At 39.8% G+C, this 26,410-nt stretch overlaps 1 protein-coding gene across 6 annotated transcripts in view; it reads right to left on the bottom strand.

Annotated features, from left to right (window-relative positions):
• PPP2R5C (protein phosphatase 2 regulatory subunit B'gamma) overlaps positions 1-26,410 on the bottom strand; it is a 115,706-nt gene that overhangs the window by 74,762 nt on the left and 14,534 nt on the right. For 4 of the 6 annotated variants that reach the window (XM_061612166.1, XM_061612171.1, XM_061612168.1 and 1 more), the window contains exon 3: positions 22,601-22,760. In XM_061612166.1, coding sequence (XP_061468150.1) covers positions 22,601-22,760 — 160 coding nt within the window. Of the gene's footprint in view, positions 1-6,421; positions 6,571-22,600; positions 22,761-26,410 lie in introns of those variants that run through there. The other 2 variants (XM_061612169.1, XM_061612170.1) reach the window with 1 other exon arrangement.

Raw genomic sequence — 26,410 nt, 5'->3', positions numbered from 1 at the left:
AGCAGAAACCAGTAATGATTTGAAACGAATGCTGATGAAAGTTATAGAGGAAAGCACAAAAGCAGGACTACAGGTGAATGTCAAAAAGACTAAAGTAATGACTAAAGTAATGACAACAGAAGATTTATGTAACTTTAAAGTTGACAATGAGGACATTGAACTTGTCAAGGATTATCAATACTTTGGCACAGTCATTAACCAAAATGGAGACAATAGTCAAGAAATCAGAAGAAGGCTAGGACTGGGGAGGACAGCTATAAGAGAACTAGAAAAGGTCCTCAAATGCAAAGATGTATCACTGAACACTAAAGTCAGGATCATTCAGACCATGGTATTCCCAATCTCTATGTATGGATGTGAAAGCTGGAAAGCGAAAAAAGCAGAGAAGAGAAAAATCAACTCATCTGATACGTAGTGTTGGAGGAAAGCTTTGCGCATACCATGGACTATGAAAAAGACAAATAATTGGAACCATCACTAGAAGCTAAAATGATGCAACTGAGGTTATCATACTTTGGACACATCATAAGAAGACATGATTCACTAGAAAAGAAATAATGCTGGGAAAAACAGAAGAGAGTAGAAAAAGAGGAAGGCCAAATAAGAGATGGATTGATTCCATAAAGGAAGCCACAGACCTGAACTTACAAGATCTGAACAGGGTGATTCATGACAGATGCTCTTGGACATCACTGATTCATAGGGTCGCCATAAGTCATAATCGGCTTGAAGGCACATAACAACAACACCTGTCACCAGAGAAACCTCCTTAAGCAATAGAAGGGTGCGCACTAGATTTTTGAGCCAAAGCATATTTAGTAAGCTTTAGAACAGGTAACGACTGAAAGCCTGTCAGCATCAGAATGACAGGTCACAACTTGCTTGTTCCAGCCAGAGTGGGATATGTTCTAGAATGTTGTCCAGAAAGTAGGCATTCAGGATTTAATGAGCATAATATTGGCTTTCATCAACTCACTGGAGAAACTGTTGAAAATTGCTAAACGATGTGGTAATGCTGTATGGAATTCAAACTCTGAAATGGCCTATCTTCAGCTAAGTGAAAAATAACTTGTCCTATAACAGCACTAGGTAGCAATGACACTGACAGTGGGCAGGCTATTCCTGATTTGCCATCCTTCTGCAGAGCTACAGGCCCTTTGAGACTAGGAGAGCAACTACTATCTCCTTGCTGGAGAGAGGAGTACAAGACCTATCACAAACTCCTCCTACTTTAAAAAGTCCTGGAATGGATGGATTGACAGACAGCAGGCAGTGTAAGAGCGGAGGAAGGAGTGGGGCAACAGAGAGGGCGTGGACAAACACTCACTGGTTAATTACATTTTAAGAGCTGGTGCAGTATAGTGGCTAAGACTCAAGCTACGAATCACAAAGCCTCCAGTGTGTACCTCACCCCTGCCATGCACTTACTTCGTGGCCTCAGGCAAACCGTTGTCTTATCCCCCCTCAATCTGTGATATAGGTTAATACTACTGACCAGCCTTACAAGTCATTTTAAGGATTACCTCAAGATAATGTGTGAAGTGGTTTCAACACTTACAGCTACATACATGTTTACCTTTATTCATAATATGTCTGCTTCTAATAACGCCCTGAATACTATACGTGAGCAAACAGACTTTTTCCTTCTGTTTAATGTAACAATAATGTAGGTAGAAAGTGATGCAATGGAGTTATCCACAGCATCAAGCCATATTTATTACCCCAATTACTATAGTTATTTCTAATGAAATATACACACTGGAAGCCAGTATGTAGGATTCTCTATGTGGAGGGGATCTGCCATCAGCCACTAAGCTATGAACTTCAATGGCTTGCTTGGAAAAGTCACTTTCAGAGTAATCTACCTCAGTATTTGTGTGTGGCTAAGTTCTTTGAAGAAAGGGTAGGATACAAATCTAGCCAATAAATACTTAACTTATTGGACAAAGGCAGCGTCTCTTAAAACTGACTGGCTTCCCACTTCTTAAGGTACCCTTTCAAAATGACATGTCAAACTGTTATTTAAAATTATGCATCTATTAAACACTATTATTGTCCCATCCAGAGTCGATACCAGGAGACTGAGACGCTGGTGCAAGTAAATCTCGTTTTATTAGAGTAATGGATACATCAAAAGCAGTGTGCTTCATAGAAAACCCTACATTAACTCACTAGGAATCCCTAACTACACTCTTGACATGCTCTGCGACATAAGAAGAAAGTTGACTCAACACCCCCCTCAATACTCAGCAGACTTATATAGGGAAAGTTTTTGAGCGCAATCTCTCACTCCTTTGCACACCCGCCCTCTGCCCGGTACGCTTTTCCCGCTGCCGAGAGCGAGGTGAGGGGGGGGTGAGCCTCCATGGGCTCATCAGATGAAACAGGGTCCTTATCAACAGTCCAGGAAGTAGAGGGCTGAGAAGCGTCAGGCGTCTCTAAGTTACTGTGGGACGAAGGGGGGGGGTTACTGCTAATTCACGGCTTGGTGAATTGCTCTTTCGGAATCCTCCCCTAACTGATCCATTGGGATGGTTGAAGGCTGAGCGCTGTCCCCAAGGGGGGCTGGGTCACCCGTGGGAATTGGCGGCGCATCTAATACACTCCTTTCCTTAATGTCTGGAATAGACACAACAACAGCTGGATCTTCTGCACCTTCTGGCAGTTGAGGCGTCTGCAACTCATGCCTTCCCCCTCCCTGCCCTTCCAGAGAGAGCTGGGGGCTCGACAATTATCTACATACCAAAGTCACAACCAACACCTTGCATCAAAACCAAAAAGGTCCTTAATCTTAAAATCAAGACTTCTTGTACCCAGACATATTTGCTGTGGAGACACATAATTTTGTGTCATTTCTCAAGAGAACAGATTCTGATGTAGCATGGCTTGATTAAAGTGGAGTCCATATCTTGGGTGCACTGCTGATACCTACTTTATGTATTCATTAAATTGCATCCCACCATTTCCCAGTTCATATAAATGCTTTTTGGGTCTTGTGTGTGTAATAAGGATGCAACAGTTCTCTTCTGGCGATAGTAAGTTAAATGTAAAATACTATCACCAGAACAAAGCTGTTGCATCCTTACTATCTGGTTAGTATTACATCACATATATTAGATCTTCCCTCAATGCCAGTGTGTGAGTCAGCAAGCTGATCTATAAGGACTATTCCGCAATTCCAATTTATCACAGACACACAATCAAAATGAACAATGCTCTAGATGAAAAATAAGCTACCGGGAACTGGGTATAGCTCTTTGCCCCTTTCTGCCCCTCCCCCTCAATATCCCTCATGAATCTTATTCAAGATTCCTGACTCAGAACTCGCTTTTCATTTGTGTTTTCTACTTACTTTCCTAAATAAATTGATTTGATTGTTAACATTTGATGAGTCAAGTTAAACATACATACAAAACAGACAAGATTATAGAACCCGATCTATACAGTATTCAACATAAGGAACAATAATGTTCAGTGACAGGTTGTAAGACTGTGGGCAGCATCATTTTTTAATTACACAGTGCCTAGTATATTATATACACTTTAAAGCAGGAGTACAACAAAGGAAGGCTTTTGGTCTGAACAACGATGGCTGGAAATATATTTCTTGTTCCTAGATTCTGACAACTATCTCTTTTTAGATGCTCAGCTGAATATGCTCAGATACAAAACCTTACAGACTCTGTGTACCAGAATGCAGACAGTACTGTTTCATAGCACAAGTTCAGAAGTATTTAAGCAGTTTGTTAACTGCATGGTCTGAACAGTTTAAATAACTAATTCATGGTATCTCTAGAACAAGCAGCTATAAGCAGTCTTTGCTCAAATACAGGTAGCTCAAAACTCCTCGATCAGCTAACAATAATTAACTGTTCACCGCCCTGGAAACTCTTGAAGGGAGATCTACAAATATAACAGAGCAATCCACTTCCCTTGGGATGAGTTGGATTAGGTGAATGTGTAAGCAGATGGGAGGCACGCTGATTGGTGGAAAGACCTAAAACAGGGAGTTCTGAGATTGGAGCTGAGATGGCCCAGAACCCACCAGATCCTGAGCTGGTCTCATGTAGCCATCATTCAACAGCATCCAGTCTGGACCGGGCTTGATCATCCTGACCACCCCTTTCCGCCACAGCCTTGAGCAGCAGGTCTGTGGGTGTGGCACTGGCTCTACTGCTTTGAAAAGACCCACTGTGCCCTAATTCTACTACTAAGAATAAAAGTGAAAAAATAGTTTTGCCAACAGAGAAAACTGAATTCCAAAATAATTCTTTCAGCTGTTTTCTCCCAATGACTGGTATGTAACTGGAACACGTAGAATGTCCATGACTGGCATGGTTATGTGCAATGTTTTTGTCTCCTTTACAGCTCAGGTGGCAGTCTACTTCAAGAGAAAAGAAATTTGTAAAAAAAAAACCTTGGTGCTATGTGTACACATTTGTGTAGTGTAGGAAAAGATTACACAGATGAAGGGACTAGCCTGGTAATTTAGATTATTCAGCACACTCACATTTAGTGTAAGATGAAACAGTTTCATTATTTATCAAGGAAAAAGTAAGTATTCTGGTAAACAGAGCAAGGTGTGTGTGTGTGTTTTCCTTTAACTTTTAGAAAGTTACAACTTAGCAGAGACCTTACGTGAGACTGCATCTATTTTGGAATTGCTTTTTAAGATTTAAAAAAAAATTTTTTTTAAAAAAGATGTCTTTAAGATGTTTTATTTTTAAGATGTTTTGCTTTTGAAATGTTTTAAGATGTTTTTAGTGTTTTGTCTCTTGTTTGCCATCCTGGCTCCTTCTGAGAGGAAAGGTGGGATAGAAATTTAATTAACAACAACTCAGAGCTTGAGGGTCACTATGGAAGGAACATAAATAAGCTCAATTGGTTGTTGAGTGAAAACATTATTTCTCACCATGCAGTAGATTTTACAATGTAAGTAAGGACACTAAAATTAAGGGTTTTAAAAAGGCATCCAATATTTCTCTGTTTAAACTGCAAGTTTTAAATAGGCAATTTAAAAAAAACTCTTCTAGTTACCATGTAAAACAAACACTTCGGTTACAATAAAAACGCATAATTCTTCCATGTTAATAGAAGACCAAAATTCAGGAAAGGTCCATTTCCTTTGTATTCTTTATTCTGGGTGTACAGAATATGATATCGAAGCCATAATTTGGGGAAGGGCCATAGCTCGGTGGTATAGCATCTGCCTTGCATGTGGAAGGCTGCAGCTCCAGGCAGGACTAGGGCAGAATTCTGTCAGAAATCCTTCAGAACTGCTGCCAGTCAGTGTAGACAATAATGAGCTAGATGGACCAAGGATCTGACTCAGTATATGGCAGCTTTCGATACTCCTACAGTAAAAAAGATATGCAAGATTGCTCCTTGTCAAATTTATTTTTGGAAGTCTTCACAATGTAAAACTAATTTCTAGTTCCTTTAAGAAGCCTTCCTTTGTCAGGTAGTCTAGAATGCACTGAAAATGCTGGTAAGGGAGTGGGGAATGATGCCTGTTTATAATTTCATTATTTTGCTAGTAAAACTAGGGGAGATGCTATCTTTTAATCCTGTAACAAAACTACTATATTGGGATTTAGGATTATAGGTTCAAAGAGAAACACAGAATCAGCTTCTCGGATGTTTGATGTATTAACAAGCTATCACCAATGAATCTCACAAGTGCTTGAAATGCACTTGCGCAAATGGGAAATAAGTTTGAGAGAATTTAAGAATTGTTAAGACACTTAAAAACACTCTACAGATTTCTAAGATTCTCGAATGGCAGTATATAATCATGCCCTTTGCAATCATTGTGCCACATGGCAATATAAATGTTTAAGATTCACAATGTCAGTGTTGTATCTTCTGAAAAGCATGTTTCACTGGATGCTTCCTAAATATATAGTAGTTCAATAATATAATGAACGGTATCATTCAGTTACTTTTCTTGTTTAATGAACGGTATCATTCAGTTATTTTTCTTGTTTAGTTAGAACCTAACAGCAATTGCACACACAAAAATCCTTTTACTGCATGTTACTGCTTACATATGTCACAAAGAACTGCAATTCTCTGAAAGAACTGCTATGTAACTTAAGTACTCTGCCTCTCTCCACTCCAACCCTCCCTTTTCTGGGGTAGTGACTTCACATCCTTTGACATCAGCCTGAAAGTGGGGGGAGGGGAGCACCAGGGCAGAAAGCAGCAAAACCTGTTTAACGATGCAAGCAGACTTTCCAATTCTTAAATCTTTTAAGATTTAATGTAACTCTTCTATATTTTTCAACTTTAATAAATCTGCATCAGAACAAAAATGGATTCTGCTACAAAGGACTTCCTGCTTTCCTTATCCGAGAATCACAATAGGCTTTTATTAGCTAGCCACAGAGGGTTACAATTCATTCAAACACAAATAACTCACCTCGAATATGTAGAAGGGCCACGGGCTGGAATGGCCCATTTGAATTGGCGGCGTCCACAACCATCCTGCTGCCAGTTTTATTACATGTCAACATCTAGGCTTCAGCAGGGAAAGCAGTGTACTCCTTAAGGCAAGAAACCAGCCTCCATTTTAGTTTAAAAAAAAAGAAACTGAAGCTCTCTGCAGCTGGAGGGAACTGGCTAGTTAGTGATGTCAGCAGAGTGGAGAAAGATGATTGGCTAACTGCATCAACTTAAAATGACTCTGAAAAGCCACAAATGAAAAGAGCTCTCTGTGTGGCTGTCACCGTGCATTAAGCTTGTACATTTGTCAGCTCGCTTGTACTTCCATTCATGATTAGTAAATGAACGCCTAGACCTCTGTTTGAAAATACAAGCACTAAACCTTCTTAGCAAACATGTATATCATGAAGTGAACTTTCACTTATTCACTTCTCTAAAGAGTGCTAGGATTTTTCAGAGTCTATCAGTGCATTCAGCAGGAAAGATCCATAAACATGCATTGTCTCATTTTCTATTTCAGCAGTCTTTTATATGAACATTAAATGTTTCCTCTTCTTCACAATTCATGACAAATGTGCAAACTATATGCATGTGCTCTGTGTTATTTGCTTTACACTTCCCTGTAGCATGAAGAAAAATGTTTGCTTTCTCCCAAAATCCATACACACACGTACATACACCCCCACACATCTAAAAGTTTGAAATTGGCAGTTAAACTTCATCACCCACATCTTTTAAAATTACAGACATTCCTATCACCATACTAAATGTCTGCTGTTGGAACTAACACAATTCCCATTCTTCATTATTACAAGATTCACACAAAATTCAAATTGGGTGGGCAGGTCAGTTCATTAGAATGTAAGCCTGGATAGTCCTGAAATATTGTGATTTACAATTTTATCCTCCAGACTTTTAGTGTCTAGGACGGTGGTTCCCAAACGTTTTTGTCCCCACAGACAACTTGAAAATTGCTGGGAGTCTTGGTGGACCACTTAATGATTTTTCTGCCTATATAGCAGTTGTAATTCCAAAAATTCAAATTGTAGTACAATAAAAAACAATGTTGGAAGTGAGAGAAGCAATTAAAATACAATTAAAAATCAGTAAGAATACTTATTGCGATGGATGTGGCATCTCCCATCTTCAACCACAAATCCACAGACACACCATGAATGAAGCTCACAGACCACAGTTTGAGAACCCCTGGTCTAGGATATTCCTGTCACCTTCCCAAGCTGGGCCCTTTCCAAGCTGGGCTTAAGAGGAAGCCAGATTTTGGCTGAACATCAGGAAAAACTTCTTAACTGTTAGTGTGGTACAACAATGGAATCAATTACCTAGGGAGGTGGTGAGCTCTCCAACACCAGAGGCGTTCAAGAGGCAGCTGGACAGCCACCTGTCGGGTATGCTTTAAATTGGATTCCTGCATTGAGTAGGGGGCTGGACTCAATGGCCTAATAGGGACCTTAAACTCTATTATTCTATGATTCTAAGTTTCTGTAGCCTCTGTCTTTTCTTGAAGGAATATTTTCCGTTATGTGTTTATAGATTCTTATTTATTTTTATTTTATTTAACAAAATTTATATACTGCTTGATTGTATTAAAACTTCTAAGCGGTTTATGAGTACCATTGTGAACTATATTCACAGTGCAAGTCAGATATGCTTCAATTCTCATAAGGACTTAAGAGACTAGAAAAGTAAACTCCCCCACAGTTTTATATGACAGACTCCCGGATAGCTTTTTAAAACTCAGTACATCAGGAACAATGCAAGGGGATTATAGGATTACTGCAACGTTTTCCCTCAGTATGAAGCAGACATTAGGCTGGCTAGGGAAGAAAAAGTTCACACCATGAGCTCCAAAATATAACAAGCAGGATTGCCGTTGTCCATGTGAGCAGACTTGTCTTGATCTGTATTCAACAAACTGGTCAGCTTGAAAAAATAAGGTGTTCTACTTTTAATGAAGAAAAGGTACGCTTGGATGCAGTATAATCATTTGAGCCAAACCCTAGCTCAGGGGTTCCCAAACTGTGGTCAATGGACCACCAGTGATCTGCAAGCTTCATTCAGGTGGTACATGACATGCCCACCTTAAATCTTCATATTGATTTTTAACAGTATTTTTATGTTTTGTATTTCTTATATTGTATTACAATTTGAATTCTATGGAATTAACAATTGCTACAACAACAGAAAAATCATTAAGTGTTCTGCCAAGACCCTCGGCAATTTTCAAGTGGTCCGTGGGAGGGTGGGGATTTGGAACCACTGCCCTAGCTAAACCATCTTGACACAAATAGGTAATTTAATGAATGCATTACATTGCTTGTTTGACAACATAAAAACATAAGAAAAGTCTGCTGGATCAGGCCAATGGCCCAGCTAGTCCAGTATCCTGTTCTCACAGTGGCCAACCAACTGTCCATAGGAAACCTGCAACAGGATCTGAGTGCAAAGAGCACTCTCCCAATGTCTGGAACTTCTCTGGATATGAGAAGTCAAGTGAGCTGTTTCTTGCTTTTCTCTTCCTGCAGCATTTGCTTTTTGTCTGTATACCAATCACAGTGAAATTAATTTTAAATAGCTTAGGACAGCTGAACCTTCTCAAGAAACCAGATCTATTTCATTCCCAGATCATCCAGTTATTATCTCCTTTCACAGTACTCAGCCTACATTAAATTTAAGCTCATTTAAAGAAAGGATACTTTTAGATATACATGCTTGAGATATTTTTATGCCTAAAATGTGAAGTGCAAATGCTGAACACATACATTTGCAAACACACATGTAGCATATAACTACACTCATCAGGAGCTATAATTTGCTGCAGCTCCCTGTTGAGTGTGCCCTATGGCAAACCTGGAAATGGCCCTCACAGCATCATTCTAAATTAATATAATAAAACAAGTATCACTGGCAAAGGTAGGATCCCAAGATGATGGGCAGATCTATTAGCAGATGAGATGAAAAAAAGTAAAGGAATCAGGGAAGTCAACTTTATTCATAGTTTTATAATTCTGAAGATGCAGTTTGAACACCATCCAGGTCTCCTTAAATGTAGTGTCTCACCACAAAAAAACACATTACGCTTAAACAGCACCAGAAGGTGATATCCCCAGAACCACACTCTTGCCTTACAAGAGCTCCCCTTCTGCAAGGCCCATCAGCATTAAACAGCTCAGTAGTTTCCAAATTCCCCCACCCCAGACCATTTGCAAATTGCTGAGGGTTTGGTAGACCACTTAATTTTTCTTCATGTTGTCACACTGTTTGGTGCTGTATGATTTTTAATTGCATTTTTACATACATGCTGCAGACCACCTGAATGAACCTTGCAGACCACAGTTTGGGAACCCCTGTGATAGTGGAAATTATCTCTCTACTCTGAATCTGAAATTATATTTTTTCAATTTGCTTCCAGAGATTTTTATGCAGCAGGAACAAATTTTCAGATGCCTGAACGAACAGGATGTATACTGCCTGACCAATCTGTATATAACAAACCCACCCTTTTCTAATTTTACTAGTTAGATTCTCCCGCAATCCAGGGTTGATAAAAATCAGTGGTTTTTAAATTTTAAATTGGATTTCAAATTTTTCTTAAAACAATTAGTAAAACAAGAGCCTAGGTAAAAGATATCATAATGAATATTAATTTTACCACATCAAATTATTTTCTGTTAATATGTTAACAGCAGTTTATGGAGATGGGAGATAACCTGATCAGTCTTACTCTACAGGTGGTGTACATGAAGTGCACTCTCTCTCTCTCTCCCCCCCCCCTCTCTCTCTCTCCCCCTCTCCCTCTCGTCCTTGCCTCTCTCGAAGTGCAAAGATAAAGGAGGTCAATGAACAGAGAATTTGGGGAGATGAAGTAGATCCAAACAAGGAGGAGATTACTGAAGTGGTAATCCAGCTCTCAACAGCAGTAGCCTCTTCTGCAGGTGTAGAGAGAATTTTTTCTTCCTTTGCATAATTCATTCTAAATTGAGAAATAAGTTGGGAACTGAAAAAGCAGGAAACCTTGTATTTCTTTCCCAGACAATGAAGACAAAGAGGAAGAAGAAGAACACTAACTTCTAATTAACTTCTACCACTCAATATTTTCTCATGTTGACTCGGTAGAAATTGCCTAAATTTTATTTTTAAAGAAGTTTACATTTATCTAAAAACTGAAATAATTAACCATTCTAAGATCCATGTGTGTGTTTTGTTAATCTTGTTTGTTGAAGAAGAAGATGAACCAGAAGAATAAACAATCTTATTAGTACTATTTAAAAGCCTGTTTGGTGGTGGCGATTCTGGCACATCATGACAAAAGTATGATTAATTGAACAGTTAGAGCTGATTCAACTCCTGCATGATTGGCCAAGTTCATTCTGCTTTAGCACTAAAATGATCAAATTATCACCCCATTTTTTTTGATGAAAATAAATCTGAAAACAGTTCAGAATAATTGCTGAGTGTGTACCTACCTTCTAATGAAATCTACATATCTGAATATGCATTAAGGTTATATTAAATAATAATGCACTTCTATCTAAAAAATGATTAAATACAACCTTCCTCACTAGTGATTTAAACTGTGATTTGTCCTCCAGAGAAGCGATTTAAATTAAAATAAAAAGTACAGTCTTCCACTAGTGGATATGCGCAATTATAATGCAGACATGGAAGTTTCTAGCCTTCCAAGTTTTCATAGAGGGGATTACTACTGAACTTGTTCATAGCAGAAATACAGTATCATCCAACTTTTTTGAATGTCTTCCACTCACCATGGGGAGGACGACTTTTTCCCATGGAATATTTGGGGGTAGGCAGCAGCTGAGCAGCCAGTTCCCCAAGGCTTATGCACAGCTGGGTACCCTGAAGTTCATGGAAAGATGGGAAGGGTACAAATATGTATGATACCATGCACCCTCTCAGTTGCAAAGGGTTAAAATCACAGAGACATTTCCTCTCATCTTTTCTTAAGCACTGCACTTCCTAAGTTAAATAAGTACCCTGCTTGATCAGTCCAGTCCAGCATGCTGATAAGCTGCCTTGGTAATTCGTTGAAGGATAGGATATAAATATCCAAACAAAAATAATCCTGTTGTCCAGAGCCAATCAGATGCCGAATAGGGAACAAAGGCAGCAGCAGTCCTGCTGCCCCCGCAACTGGTATCCAGAGGCACACTGCCTAAATTAATGCGAAACCTGTTCTCAAATTGGGATATTTTACCTCTTTAAGCTAAAAGTTTTTTGTTGAGAAATGAGTGTTTTATGCCTAAATTAGTACATAGGGGTCAGACGTTCTCTCCATATTTACTGAATTGCCAGATTCAATAAAGTGAGCACTGAGTAGTCAAACAAGGAGAACACTTGGGCAAATGCAACTTCTGCCACAGTGCCAAAGGAGTTGAGAACCTGGAATTATCCTTTCTTCTAAGTTAAAGAAAGTTTGTCCCAGACTTAAGATTCATATTCCTAACCCTGTGAGTTTTCCCAGTTCAAAAGCTCAAAAAGTCTGCCAGATATGCTTGTTTTATTAAGACCCATCATGAGAAAAATAACTAACTCAGTATGCAACTCGACCGTAAGTGATTTTTACCAACAGTACTCCCAGATCTTAAATAAATAGTCCAGTGGTTCCCAACTTCTTTTCCCCACAGAACACTTGAAAATTCTGAAAGTCTTGATGGACCACTTAATGATTTTTCTGCTTGTTGTCGCAACTGTAAGGCACTGTGCTAGATGCTGTATGATTTTTAATTGTATTTTTATAGGCATGTTGTGGACCACCTGAATGAAGTTTGCAGACTACTGATGGTCTGCGGACCACAGTCTGGGAACCTCTGAACTAGTGCTTTTTCACAGCTTTGTGAAACCTGTTCTTTTCAAGTGTTCCAAGTTTACAAATGGAAAACTTCAAGAATCTTCTTAAGTCAAAGTATATTGGAAAACAAGAACTGATGCACATGTGATAATATGCACATGTATTGACCACAACATGTTTGGATAGTTGCTATGGATGATGTGAATACGAAAAGCAGGATTTTAGAGTTATAAGATTTACTGGGAAGGGTCTGGCTGCAAAAGAAGATAGCATACGACATATCCAGGAATGCCTGGGAAAAAATTGTGACTTGATTTAACTTTATTTATAAAAAAGCATATCTGATTATCTGTAAGAATGAATAATTACGTTTGACAGTTTATATCAACCCATTTCAGTTACAAAAATCCACAGAGGTGGCTATCTATAATTAAATCCAAGTATAAACACATGCAACATAATCAAAACAGAATAGAAATCAGCAGCAATCCATTAAAAAACCCAATACTAAACCGCACTAGAAGCATACTGATAAAATGCCACATATAACAAAGTAATACAGTCACATTTGGTACACCTGCATTTTAAATATTTGAAATATATGCAGCCTCAGCTTAGATGTATACCCAAACGCACATGAACCCACAAATTCCATGGCTCTTATTTTCAAGTAGAGAGATCACTTGGTTTTGTGAATTGTGAAAGCATGGTATGGATGAATGAAGTATTTCTGATTTCTAGGCACCCAAATCAAAATTTTAATGGCCAGATAAATCTGTGCCTAGCATTTTTCCAGCCCTGCTCTAAAGACTGCACGACCAGAGATCAAAATTAATTGTTTAGATACTACTGATTTTAAATAACTAAAATTATTTCAACTGTTTGGTAATTTTGGTCATTTCACTGAAACAAAAATTGTGTATATCTGAAAGTAAGATACAACTTAATAAAACCTTGCAGAGCTGTGTATGGGGCACAAATTTGCAAGAGCATAACATTCAGCTCATTTAAAATTTTAGCTCTTTTTTTTAAAAAAAAAAACAAGCTTCTAGACCTAATGGCAATGAAGGCATACTTGAAATTGTGGGAACACCACCTGCAGAGATCTCAGAAGTCAGGAAGTAGAAGAATAATATTCCTAATGAGCTGGTTTAAGTTTCAGTGCTTTGCATAGTTTCTTGCTTCACCCTGTGACCAAAGCCACAATAATGCAACAACTATTTCCTCAATTTGCATAATTTATACAGGTTGCAAAATAGCTGTTCTAGACTCAGAATTTGATTGCATGGACCATATGCATTCCTCCCTTCAATGTGTGGAGCACACACATCCCTGACTCCCACAGGAAGCCTAGACTCAGAAGAATAGTTAAACAAAAAACTAAAGAAAAATTCTGTTTTTGTGGAAGAAGGAATGATTATTAAAATAAGAACATAAGAATAGTCGGCTGAATCAAGCCAATGGCCCATCTAACCCAGCATCCTATTCTCACAGTGGCCAACCAGTTGCCCATGGGAAACCCAAGAGCACTTTCCCCTCCTGCAGTTTCTAGCAGCTGGTATTTGGAAGCATACTGTCTCCCTTTGGAGGAAGAGCACAGCCATCATGGCAAGTAGGCATTTATGAATTTATCAAATCCTCTTTTAAATCCATCTGAGTTGGTGGCCATCAGTGCCTCTTGTGGGAGTGAGTTCCATAGTTTAACTATGCACTGTGTGAAGAATTCCTTTCGTCTGTCCTGAATCATCCAACATTCAGCTTCACTGGATGACCACAAGCTCTAGTATTATACGAGGGAGAAAACTTTTGTCTATCCACTTTTTCCATCATTCCATAATTTGGGGGCCACCACTGAGAAGGCCCTCTCCCTTGTTGCCAGACTCCCAGCTTCCCTCGCAGTAGGCACCCGGTGGAGGACCTTTGATGTTGAGCGTAGTGTACGGGTGGGTTCGTGTCGGGAGAGGCGTTTCATCAGGTATTGTGGTCTCAAGCTGTGTAAGGCTTTATAGGTTAAAATAGCACCTTGAATCGGGCTCCGAAACATACAGGCAGCCGATGCAGATGGGCCAGAATCGGTTTTATATGTTTGAACCGTCTGGTCTCTGTTACCAATCTGCACAATCTGCAGTTTCCGAACCATCTTCAAATATGCGTAACTTTAAACTTGTTTACATTGATTTACCATTTTACTGCCCATTTATTCAGTTTGGAGAGATCCTTTTGGAGCTCTTTGCAATCCGTTTTTGTTTTAACAACTCCGAACAATTTATTATCATCTACAAACAGTGGCCACCTACCTGCTCACACCTAACTCTACATCGTTTATGAACAAGCTAAAAAGCACAGGTCCCAATACTGATTGGGGGACTCTGCTACCTAAGGATGCAAGCATGGTCAACAATATTTGAATAGCTATTAAGGCAATGCCCAAATGTTGGATCTGTGTACAGAAATTTGGCCTAACAATGGGCAAGCTCTTGCATAATGAGCAGCTTATGTAAAGAGAAATTAAATGTGCTGGTATATTTTCAATTATGTCAAAAGAAAGGAAGCAACTAATTATCAAATTAATGCTTCAAAGTTAAAGAAGAGTGAACAGATAGGGGGTTCAGTAAGTCGTCACAGAAACACAGGTTATAGTAAAGTTCAAGGTAGCACAGTTTTAAATCCATGACCTTTTTTTAAAAAAAAAGAATTTTGCAGGCTTTAAGTAAGAGGGCTTGGCAAGAAAATGTTTCTATTGGTTTGTTAGGACAAATTGCATAGATTATCAAATTTATTAAGTTGAGCAATTTCTAAGCATAAATCCCCAGTTTTGAATACCAATTACAATGTCACAACAGATAAGGAAGGAAGCTCCCCAACTGCTTAATATTTTGTACTTTATTATTCTATGTAAAGTTTTTTTGTTACACGTGATTTCTGATTGATACTCAAGACAGATAACATTGCACTACTGCTGCAATCCTATACACAACTTACTGAGTAATCAATAAACTGAGATAAGAGTTTATGAATAGCTTTCTTCTTTCAACAGATGACAGTGTACTGACACGCTACATCCCAACTTGCAGCTTGTCTAGACTGCATATACTTGCTTTGGGAAAGGACAAGTTGTGGATGTACTAGCCTGGCATATTTGTGGGAAAAGACTTTCCTTGTTCTTTTTAGTCTACTTAGGGGTGATGAAGAAGGCAGCCAGTGTGTACCTTTGCAGAGGATGAAAATGACAAAGTTGTGAGCTACTTCGGTGTTTGTAGGATTTTTTTAAAATAAAAAACCCCATAGTATTCTGTACCTTAGCAAGAATGGATTATAACAGAAGCTGCCCAGAGCACCAGGATTGCTTTACTCTCTTCATCGTAATGAGGGAGGTGTGTTCATACTGAGTGGTGCCCTCCAATTTAAGATCACTGGTAGTTTTCTCAGGGTGCTCTTGTGAACTGCCATAAGAAATACCCTCTTTTCCCTCCCAGTCCACTCCCCATGAAATGCATCCCCATCATCTAGTCTGGGCATTAGCATACTTCTTAATGAAAGATGGACCTCAAGTTATTCCTCCCCCAGCTGATGGCACTTGTACAAAATTGATCACTTTCAAGATTCTATTGCCTGGCTCACACATCAAATTAAATCATAGTTAAAATAAATGATGGTTTAACATGAATGAGCAGCATGCTTGTGCACTCTACTAAAATTGCAGGCGCTTTGCTCTCCTGCTCCTACCATGTCAGGAAACAAGCCATAGACGGGCTTGTAGTTTACAAGCTTTACACATAATGACAAGCCAGTCTATGGCTTATTTCCTTCCTGGCCTGGGAGGAGGAGTAGAATAGCCATGATTTTGCTCAGGTTGTCTAAGGAGGATCTGTTTCAACTGTGGATACAGCTGGTGAAGAGGGTGTTCTCAGTCATGGCTATGGAACTCTCTGTTCTGAGGGTTCTGTTAGTCCTCTTCCTCTAGGTGTTTAAAATGCCAAGCAAATACTGTCTTTTTTCAGTGTTCCTTTGGTCGGTCCAGTGACAGAATGTCTGTTCCCTTTCGTATTAAGAGTTTTTGCCTGGCTGCTTATATACAAATGTTATCAATTTTTTTGCCGCCCTGGGCTCCTGCTGGGAGGAAGGACAGGATATAAATTGAATAATAAACAAACAAATAAATAAATATTTTTAAAAAAAGATTTCCAATTTGGCTGCCTTGGGAGTCCCTATTGGGCAGAAAGGCAGAATAGAAATATTTTGAATAAAACAAAGGTATTACGGATTTAACTGCCCCATTTTGGTGCTGATGGCCACAGCCCACTCAGGTCCTACAGTTTCACATCTCCCCCAACTCTTACACTGCAGTCTGTTATAGTTCAAGCAGCAGCATAGGATTGGGTGTGGCTTGCAAAACTGGGCAAGTATTCAAATTCATGCAAAAAGGCATATACAAGTGCACTCAAAGAGTGCTGCATACAAATATATCAGTCAGAACTCTCGCACACAATCTTGGGGGGGGGGGAACGCTTGGAATACTGATTTAGTTAAAAATTCACATTTTCTGCCCTCTATTGGATAAGCTTTGGACAAGGTAGAGAAATAGACCATGAGCCCCAGTTTCAAGGTCAGGACAAGCCAGACTCTGGCTCATTTTCTGGCAGTGTGGTAGATGCAGGGAGACGTGAAGAGAGAAGTTCACATTGAACGACTGTTTTTAACTATGGTTAAATGTGACATGTAAACTAGGCAATAGGCTTGCTGGAAAGACAGTAAGTAACAATAATTTCACATACTTTGTTTATCATTTGATAAAGAAGAAAACCATGGCCACGGTGAAGATTCTTTCCAGGAAGTCATATTTCAAATTAATTTCAGTCTAAGCTCCAGTGTGGATAAACTATTTTTGACATTTAAGGAAGATTCACATTGTCTGTGATGTTCCGTATGTTTTAAACAAAGCAGAAACTGCCAGAATATCTGGTATTTAAAGTCATGCAATATACAACTAGCTAGAATTAAAAGAAACAAAACAAAAATGACAAAATCCACTCCCAATACCTAAGAATTTTAGTTTAAAATTGAAAGTTTCATGGAATGTGGTTCCAGTTTTAGATGACCTCCCAGATATTAGCATTCCATTTGTTATATTAAAAATCTCACAACATCATGCACACTGATGGGTTTATCAATAAACTCAATAAACTCCATTCTGGGGAAAAACACCATTTTGTTGTCACCTCTCTCCAAAAATTCTTTTACCGAAACAGTTGATAAGCATGCACTGCAGAGACTCCAGCAAAAAGGAGTTAGGCAGTCAATCGCATGTCACATGCATCTATTCTAGTCAAAACAACACTACAGAATTCTGCTCTGCACTCCATGGTTAGTCTATACTTGCAGAGGCTAAACTAAAGAACAAATCAACAGAAGCTCTTATGCCCATGAGACACAGCTAGCAACTTGTTAGTGGATGCCTACCTTGATATAGACCTCTATGAAAGGAGTATCCATTTTCCAAGTCCTGAATTCAAAAAGGGCAAGACAAACTATGAAAAAAACGTGAACTTGACTTTAAAAAGAATGTAAGACAGCCTGGTGACTACTTTCACTTTAAAAATGACAAGACGATTTAGGAGAGATAAGTATTAATTTCCTTAAAATTACATTTAATCAACAGCTCTGACAATGTAGGAGTTGTTCACATGGCCTTTATTCCAGTTGGAAAATTACTGACAAGTACTGGTAGTTCTTTTTTCTTCTTCATAAACTAGTTTGGTAAAGCACTTACTGGGGTGGCCTCCTAGAGTAAGAACTTGGGAAAAACTATTTTCACTGCAATCCTATGTGTGCCTAATCAGAATTAAGTCCCACTGAATTCTTTCGGACTTACTCCTACATAAGTTGGTATAGGGTTACAGCCTTAAACCAGTTTAAGGATTTAGTATCTTCTTGATTTCTATTACTAGAATTTTCTTTAGATAGACTATAGAAGATGACATAGAAATAAAGTTTTATTGGTAGAAGGTAGAAGATGAAATCTATGGTTGTCAAATAATAAAATTCTATGATCCCACTGTGGTGACCAAGTGGAGAGAGAGTTGGAACTGTCATAGCTCAGTCGTAGACATCTGCTTTGCATGCAGAAGGTCTCAGGTTCAACCCCTGGAATCTCCTGCCTGAAATCCTGGAGAGCTGCTGCCAATCAGCATAGATAAAAATGAGCAATGGTCTGATTCATTATAAACCAGGCCTATTCCTAATTTAATCTGCCACCTGAGTTCACGTCCCAGTGTTACTACTGGGTGGCCTTGGCAAAATTTTATTACTTCCTCAATTTCCCATACAGTAGGGCTCCACCTTTCAGCATTCAGTTAATACGGCGGCTAAAATTAGAGTAAGGCCCCACTCATACGGTGCTTGTTCCACTTTTATGGCGTTTTTTGGGCGTCGGGCACTATTTTATTGAAGGAGTTCTGCTTTTAGGCGGGTTTTGCTTTTAGGCGGGGGTCTGGAACGTAACCCGCCTTATGAGTGGGGCCCTACTATATATAAAGGTTTTTTGCAAATATCAGCAGCAATCTGAGTACTTAAGTTTTGAATATTCCACAAATAATCTTGTTTGGTCTGTAGGATATGCATTATAATGCAGAAGAGAGACCAAGCCTATTTCTGAATTTTGATTGAATATATACAAGAAATGAAGATATATGTAGTATCACTGCTCAAAACTCCTGGTATTAATGGACTGTAAGTGAAGACGTGTACACTCATGGTTTTAATTTTAAAACCTCACCCCTGGGGAAAAGTTCGTACCCGCTATCCACAGTTAATTTCCACAGGAAACAAGACAACCCTGCCTCAAACCATAGCTGGATATTCTTAGCCAAATATGACTTAAGGAAAGGTTATACAGAGGGACCAATTATTATTATTATTATTATTATATCCTGCCCTTCCTCCCAGCAGGAGCCCAGGGCGGCAAACAAAAGCACTAAAAACATAAAAACATAAAAACAAACTTTAAAACACATTAAAACAAAACATCTTCAAAAACGTTACTTAAAAATAGCTATCAAAACATTGTCTAAGATTAAAAACATTTTAAAAAAGAAAGTTTAAGAACATAGTAAAAAGCAATTCCAACACAGATGCAGACTGGGATAGGTCTCAACTTAAAAGGCTTGTTGAAAGTGTACCCATTGTGAGTGTACCCACTGAGGGGAGCACTCACAATTTTCTAATATTTACAGTTACCAAGAAGCAGCTTAAAATCAAGCAATATGGAGACACCCAGGTTTCTCCTTTTAACTGTTTCAAGGTCATGAAAGCTGCCATGTAAGGCACGACTCATTTACACTGAAGTGCTTCTGAACTTTAATGGTACAGAAATGAAGAACCATGAAGAGCGTATCTGTGGCTCAGACTTCACACTCAGGCTTCCCATTCATACCATAAAGGAACAACACAATATAGGATCTGCTACATGCTTTACACAAGGAGGGACCCATGCAATGAGTAGGAAGTACTGGTGTGGTACTATCCAAGGGATGTTCTAGCTCACTGGGTATGTCCCAGACAACATCCCACAGGTGTTTGGAATTAAAAACAAAGCAAAACCCATTTTAGATCACTGCGCACCAAATTCACATTTAATCTCAACCATTTCAGAACTAGGCAAAATACTTGAGGTATTTCAAGACAAATTAACCTGCTGTGGGGAACATTTTCAGCCCAAGGGCCACACTCTCTCATGGCCCACCTTCCAACAGCCACATGCCAGTAGTGGAGAGAGCCAGAGGCAGAAGTGGGCATGGTCAGAGTGGGAGGAGCAATGGATGAGACTCTCACCTTCGCATAGCGCATTACATTCTACCACATAAAACTCATGTGCATGAGTACAGAAACCTCTGACTCTTACATGGGCAGAATATAGCATACTACTCTCTTGCCCTGCCCACTTCATTCCGCATCCAGAGGACAAAGAGACATTACCACAGTTCAAGGACACAGTTCCAGTCAGACAAAAGCACTTGAAGGTGCATAGCTAGTGTGGTCAGGGTGAGGCCCAGGGAGAGTCCCAAGTGGCAGACAGAGAGGCCAGATAGAGAAAGGCAGCATTCGGCCCAAGTCTCCCCAACCCTTGTGTTAACCTGCTGCAGTGTTCTTGTTTGATTTTGGCCAGTTCTCCCCCATGCTACAGTCCTCCAACTCTCCAGAGGGTTTTTTTGGCAGGGAGTGGGGGAGAATAATGGGGAGGAGGGGATGGGAAAGTCCCCTTCCATTAACTTCCTTTCTCCCGTGATTCTCAGAATCCACCCATACTATTTTGTATCTGCATTGGTTTAATTTGTCCAAGTCAAAAACGGAAGAGGATTTGGACTATATTTTGAAGAACTTCCTCAGAGTCACTGTTTAAGCTTTGCACACAGAGATCCAAATTCTGTTATCAAAATGATATGAACATAAATTACACAACTACTTCCCAGTTTTAATGTATTTAGAATAAAGTTATATACAATACTTGATGTTGTACAGAATGTATTTTTTAAGAAACGAGCAGCATCATGTCAGCAGGCAGTCTGTCATGGTACGCGAAGGGCAGCAGTGTATGGGGATGAGGAATACGGTGGGACTTAACCCACAAGGTACAGAAGTACTTGCCCACAACATTTAATCTTTCTAACGCTGCTTGTTTCAAATGTACCTTGTCAACCACAGATGAAAGAGAAGGCAGTCAGCTGCACGGAATGACAGAGGTCCCACAACATAGGGACATTTGTACATAGGTACAGTCAACCATTTTTCTTACTTTAGTTAATTATGTGCTTATGAGATACCAACTTTCTGCCGATACTCACGCCCAACCAAATTAACTGCTATATTTAAAGGCTAGTGGTTCTAAATGGGAGCAAAGTTTTTTCCACAAGGCCATAGGATAATATGCAATCCCTTCTGACGCACAGCTTTCCCTAACTCCCCTTAACTGCAGTTAAGTGTTACATCAGCACTAACATTTACCACTGTAACTAATGACTAGCACTCCCTCTCAACTAGGATTTAAAGTCAGCTTCAAAGCATAGTTTCAAACTCAGGTCAGCAATACTATCAAGGCAGATGGTGGATTCATGCCAAAGAAAAAAGAATATGCAATCCTGCAACACACTCCTTATCTGTGAACCACACTTAAGAAATACCCACAGTTGAATCTGCACCAGCTTCAAGCTGGTTTAAGGATCAATCCCTCTTCCCATGGAAAACTGGAAATTCCTATTCTGTGAGGGAGGTTAGGTTTCTCTAACAGAGGATTTTTAGCACCTCACCAAACTCCAGTCCTCAAGGCATAAATTTGATAATCTTTTATAGTTCACATATGCCCAGGCAGAACAGCTGTAAGCCTTGTTAATAGTGTGGGCCAAAAGTGTTATGTCATGACTTCAAGTGTAAAAAGCCATACTGGAAGCTGCTCATTAATTGTAGAATATGAATGTTAAGCCTCTCTAAAAGGCAATCCGACACCCCTAAAATTATTGCATGAACATATTACCAAAAGTTAACTTTCAAATAATGTACTGCCATATTTAAGAACTACCTTACATATTCTAAAACATGAACATTACCATTTAAGCGGCGTATAATTTATGGAAAGAACTGGATTTGTGGAACAGAAAGCATAAATCCTTTTAAACATCTGATCCCAGGAGTAAACAACACCTGGGCCATAATCAAGTGAACACATACCACAAACGCAGCTGAGGTTTTGTCACCATCAGCTATGGAATGGCATGCGCTCATAGTTCTTTGTCTTCCATAGCCAACACTGTGAACTGATCATGCCCTGTTCACTCTGGATCACACCCAGTATGTATTGCAGGAGCTCATTCATATTCCTTTCCAAAACAGCCCACAGCTCTACACTAAACTAAAGCTCACAGAGTCCTGGTCCTACAGCAGATGCTTGGCCAGTCGAGACACAAAGAAGCTCTCAGCTAATATTTGTCCTGACATCACCACTGCACAATGTTATCACATGTATTCTGCAATGTAATCTGCCACTTGTGCCCTAAGGCTACAACCCAGAGAGCAATCTGCTGAACTACATATGCAGCAGGGTTGGTAGCTTTTTCTTCCCCATCCTCCCTTGACAGCCGTTTTTGCACACTTAACAAGCCACTCTTGAAACCTGGGGGAGTTCAAGAAGTGCTCTGAAGACTTGATCTTTGAGGGGGAAAGGTCAGAAGCTCTGCTGTGCATGCCCTCCAAATCAAAGTCTACAGTTGCAGAAATTTGCTCACTCTTGCACTGCTAAAATGCTTCTATGACACGGATCACCAAAATACAGCAAAATACCTTTCAAAGCTGGCAGCTTTTGGAGTTCTCTGTTATTGCTAATACTAAATCTTGAAGAACTCTGCCGTTTTTCTTTCTTCGCTACAGGTTGTGCAGAAGGTACTTTGACTTTAGATAACTGTGCTGTAGGTGGTATGGTGTTGGATTTTTTGCTTGTAACCTGTTTTTTTTAAAAAAAAAAGTAAAGCAAAGCATAATTAGATTTCTTACACAGAACATAAAGCAGCCAACAATAGTTTTCACTTCTAATAGCATTAGAATGTTTAAAAATAAACTAAAACACCTGACATCATTTACCAATAGAGAACCAAGTTTAGTCTTTTATGTGCCCTCTAGAAAGGCAAAGGGCCACTACTAGACTTCCTTCAGGGGATCTTTTGGAAAGCATATTTCATTCCAAGATCTTCTCCTCCCTCACTTCTGATGGTCTTCAACCATCTGAGCACATCCACTATCAAAAAGCCTGATCCACAAGCAAGAGGGGATTGGGTTGTGCAGCAAAATATACTTCAATTTCCCGACCAATTTCTGCATGATAGTGTAGCCCCCAAGAACATACACACTGATAAATCATTTATTTTCTGAAGTGCAATATATTATGGCAAATGAAAAATAACTGTGTCTATACACAACAAATAGTTAAAAGCTACTTGAAGCAGTCATGTGAGTAATCTGAAACAGTCACAAGAGCATAAGAAGAGCCTGCTGGATCAGGCCAACAGCTCACGTAGTCCAGCATCCTGTTCTCACAGTGGTCAACCAGATGCCTATGGGAAAACTGAAAGGAGGATCTGAGCGCAACAGTACTCTCCCCACTCGTGATTCCCAGCAACTAGCATTCAGAGGCATATTGCCACCAAAACCCAACTCAGCCATATACCATACAATACGGCAGGAGTGGGCAAACTTCAAGCTGGTGGGATCTAGTCCTCCCTCCCCCAGAAACCCAAGGTACACCAGCTGAGGCCAAGTGGTTAATGCATTAGAAAGCAGAACAGAAGTATTTAAAATTAAGGAATGGGGTGCCTCTGAGTCTCACCCCCCCCCCCAGAATAAATTATTTTTTTTCAGCACCAGAATTGACTACACACTCCTTTCACATAAGCTTTCTTCATTTCAGCAGACTAATATGGGGAAAAAGTTGTTAAAACAGTTGGAAGTCGGACATCCTTGGTGAGGAGATATAGCAACAGATCCAAATCTACCTTCTGCCCACCTTGCTCTGTGAGAAAATTCTCAGTCTTCTCCATCAAAAATAAATTAAAAATAGCAAGCTACCATAAAGGGGTCCTACAAAGACAAAGGAAAATGCAGCTACCCACCTTGAATCTTAACCATTAGGTCAAACTACAAATCTAAACAGGCATATATTGCTTCTGTGATCAGAAGCACCAGGGGCAGCATTCTGTACATCCACACAGAGCTGTTCAGTGTTCCCTTCTAGTCCAGCCTCCCATATTCTCTGAAGAGCCCTAAGACCAGGAAGTCCTCCAGAGGAGCACCCCATGAAATGCAAGAGTGGACCCCAGGAAATAAATTTCTCTCATATCCCCCTAGGAAGCACTTTCTCCTCACTGTGTGGCAACTTGATTCCAAGTCTGGTATATGCCTACCAATATAGTCTAAGTCATTTCAAATCAATTCCACAATTAGTTCTTTATGTAGTACCAAGAACAAAATTAACAGAAAATTTGTACTGGTGTCCTAGGGAAAAATCTATGTAAGATTTCTATCACTAAACCTATTTAGCACCACCAACAAGCTAGAAACTGCACATAGATGGGATACCTACATCATAAAAACAGCAAGGAGAGCCAGTGTGGTATAGTGGTTAGAGTGTTGGACTACGACCTAGGAGACCAGGGTTTGAATCCCCACACAGCCATGAAGCTCACTGGGTGACCTTGGGCCAGTCACTGCCTCTTAGCCTCAGAGGAAGGCAATGGTAAACCCCCTCTGAATACTGCTTACCATGAAAACCCTATTCATAGGGTCGCCCTAAGTCGGGATCAACTTGAAGGCAGTCCATTTCCAAAAACAGCAAACTGCAATAATGTGATCCTCTTTGAAGAATTGTCGAGACTAGCTTTACAGATAATTTCAGATGTGAAGTGTTCTTGAAAAAATGTACCCAATTATTTTTGTTGTTTTTTAAAATATATATACATATATTCACATACATATATTATTTATTAGATTTATATCCCACCCTTCCTCCCACTAGTAGCCCATATAAAACATATAAGAACATTTATAACTACCCTGTATCATATATGCTTGTAACAATGCACCCAACCACACATTCTCTTGTCACTTGTGGATTATTAAAGCATGCTGAGAGCGTATGACTGGGTGAGTCCAAGGTGAGGTCCATACATCTTTGTGAGAGGGAGTAGTCTGGGCTGTCTTGAAAGAGGTGGTGATTTGACCACCGCCAAAAAAGCCCACTCTGGACTGGTTTGCAATAACTGGCTTTCAGTTGCAAATACCCCCGGGGGGGGGGAAGGTGATCAAGAGAGTAATGGTAGGACAGTTACAAGCACTTGGTGACCTCGACCCATTTCAGTCCAGGTACAGGTGTGGTTATGGGACTAAATCAGCCTTGGTTGCCCTGATGGATGACCTTTATCAGGAGGACAGGGGGAGTGCAACCCTGTTGTTCTTACTTGATCTCTTAGAGGCTTTTGATACCATTGTCTATGGTATGTCTTGAACAGACATGGTGAGATGAGTATTGGGGCATTGTTTTACAGTGATTATAATTCTATTTCCTGGATCAGTTTCAGAGAGTAGCATTGGGTGAATATCTCTCAGCTCTCTGGCAGCTGTGCTATGGGGTGCCACAGGGTACCATATTGTCCCCAGTGCTATTTCATATCTACATGAAGCCATTGGCAAGGTAATTAGGAGATTAGGGGCAAGGTGTCATCAGTACACCAATGATATCCAGCTCTATTTCTCTGCAGCATATAAATCAGGAGAGGCTGTGCAAGCCCTGGACTAATGCCTGGATTTGATGGCGGGCTGGATGAGGGCCAGCAAACTGAGTCCATGTTGGCTCAAGTTCCACAAAGCTGGGAAATTGGAAGCCAAGACAATGCCTTACCAAAGGGGCTCCCAAACTGTGGTCTGTGGACCAGCAGTGGTCCGCAAGCTTCATTTAGGAGGTCCATAATGTGTCTGTAAAATACAATTAAAAATTGCATAACATCTAGCATAGAGCATTACAATTGCTGCAACAGGGGAAAAAGATCATTAAGTGATCCACCAAGATCTTTAGCAATTTTCAAGTGGTCTGTGGGGGGAAAAGCTTTGGGAACCACTGCCTTAACAGGTATACCCTATAGTCAGTAATAATGCTGTGCAACGTCACAAACTGCTTATATCTTAATGCACCCACACTTTTCCTTGGTCTTTCCAGCCCCAATGCAGATAGGGAGGAATGTCATGCAGGGACCAGCAAAGATGCTCACCTCACTGTGCTGGTTCTGTGTTTAGTTATGCAGCATTTGAGCTTCATTGCATTGCTAGAGAAATCCTCCTTCTCCACATCTATTAAAATATCAACCCCAGCTTCCAATTTTCCAACTTTGGGCAGCTTGTACCAACATGAAATAGACTTAACTCTGGGCTTAAAACTGACAGGTTTTTTGACAACTGATTTCCTCCAAACAAACGTTGAGCAGTAACCAAAGTTAGTTCTTGCCTTAGTGCATGTGGTTTGTTTTGAGGAAACAAATCACAAGCCTGGGTTTAAACACAAGCCAGACTCTGGCTTGTTTCATCTGTGGTGTTGCAGGAATGGGATAG

The sequence above is a fragment of the Rhineura floridana genome, chromosome 2 (assembly GCF_030035675.1).
Source record: "Rhineura floridana isolate rRhiFlo1 chromosome 2, rRhiFlo1.hap2, whole genome shotgun sequence".
NCBI classification, from domain to species: Eukaryota; Metazoa; Chordata; class Lepidosauria; order Squamata; family Rhineuridae; genus Rhineura; species Rhineura floridana.
This window is presented reverse-complemented; position numbering and strand designations above follow the sequence as displayed.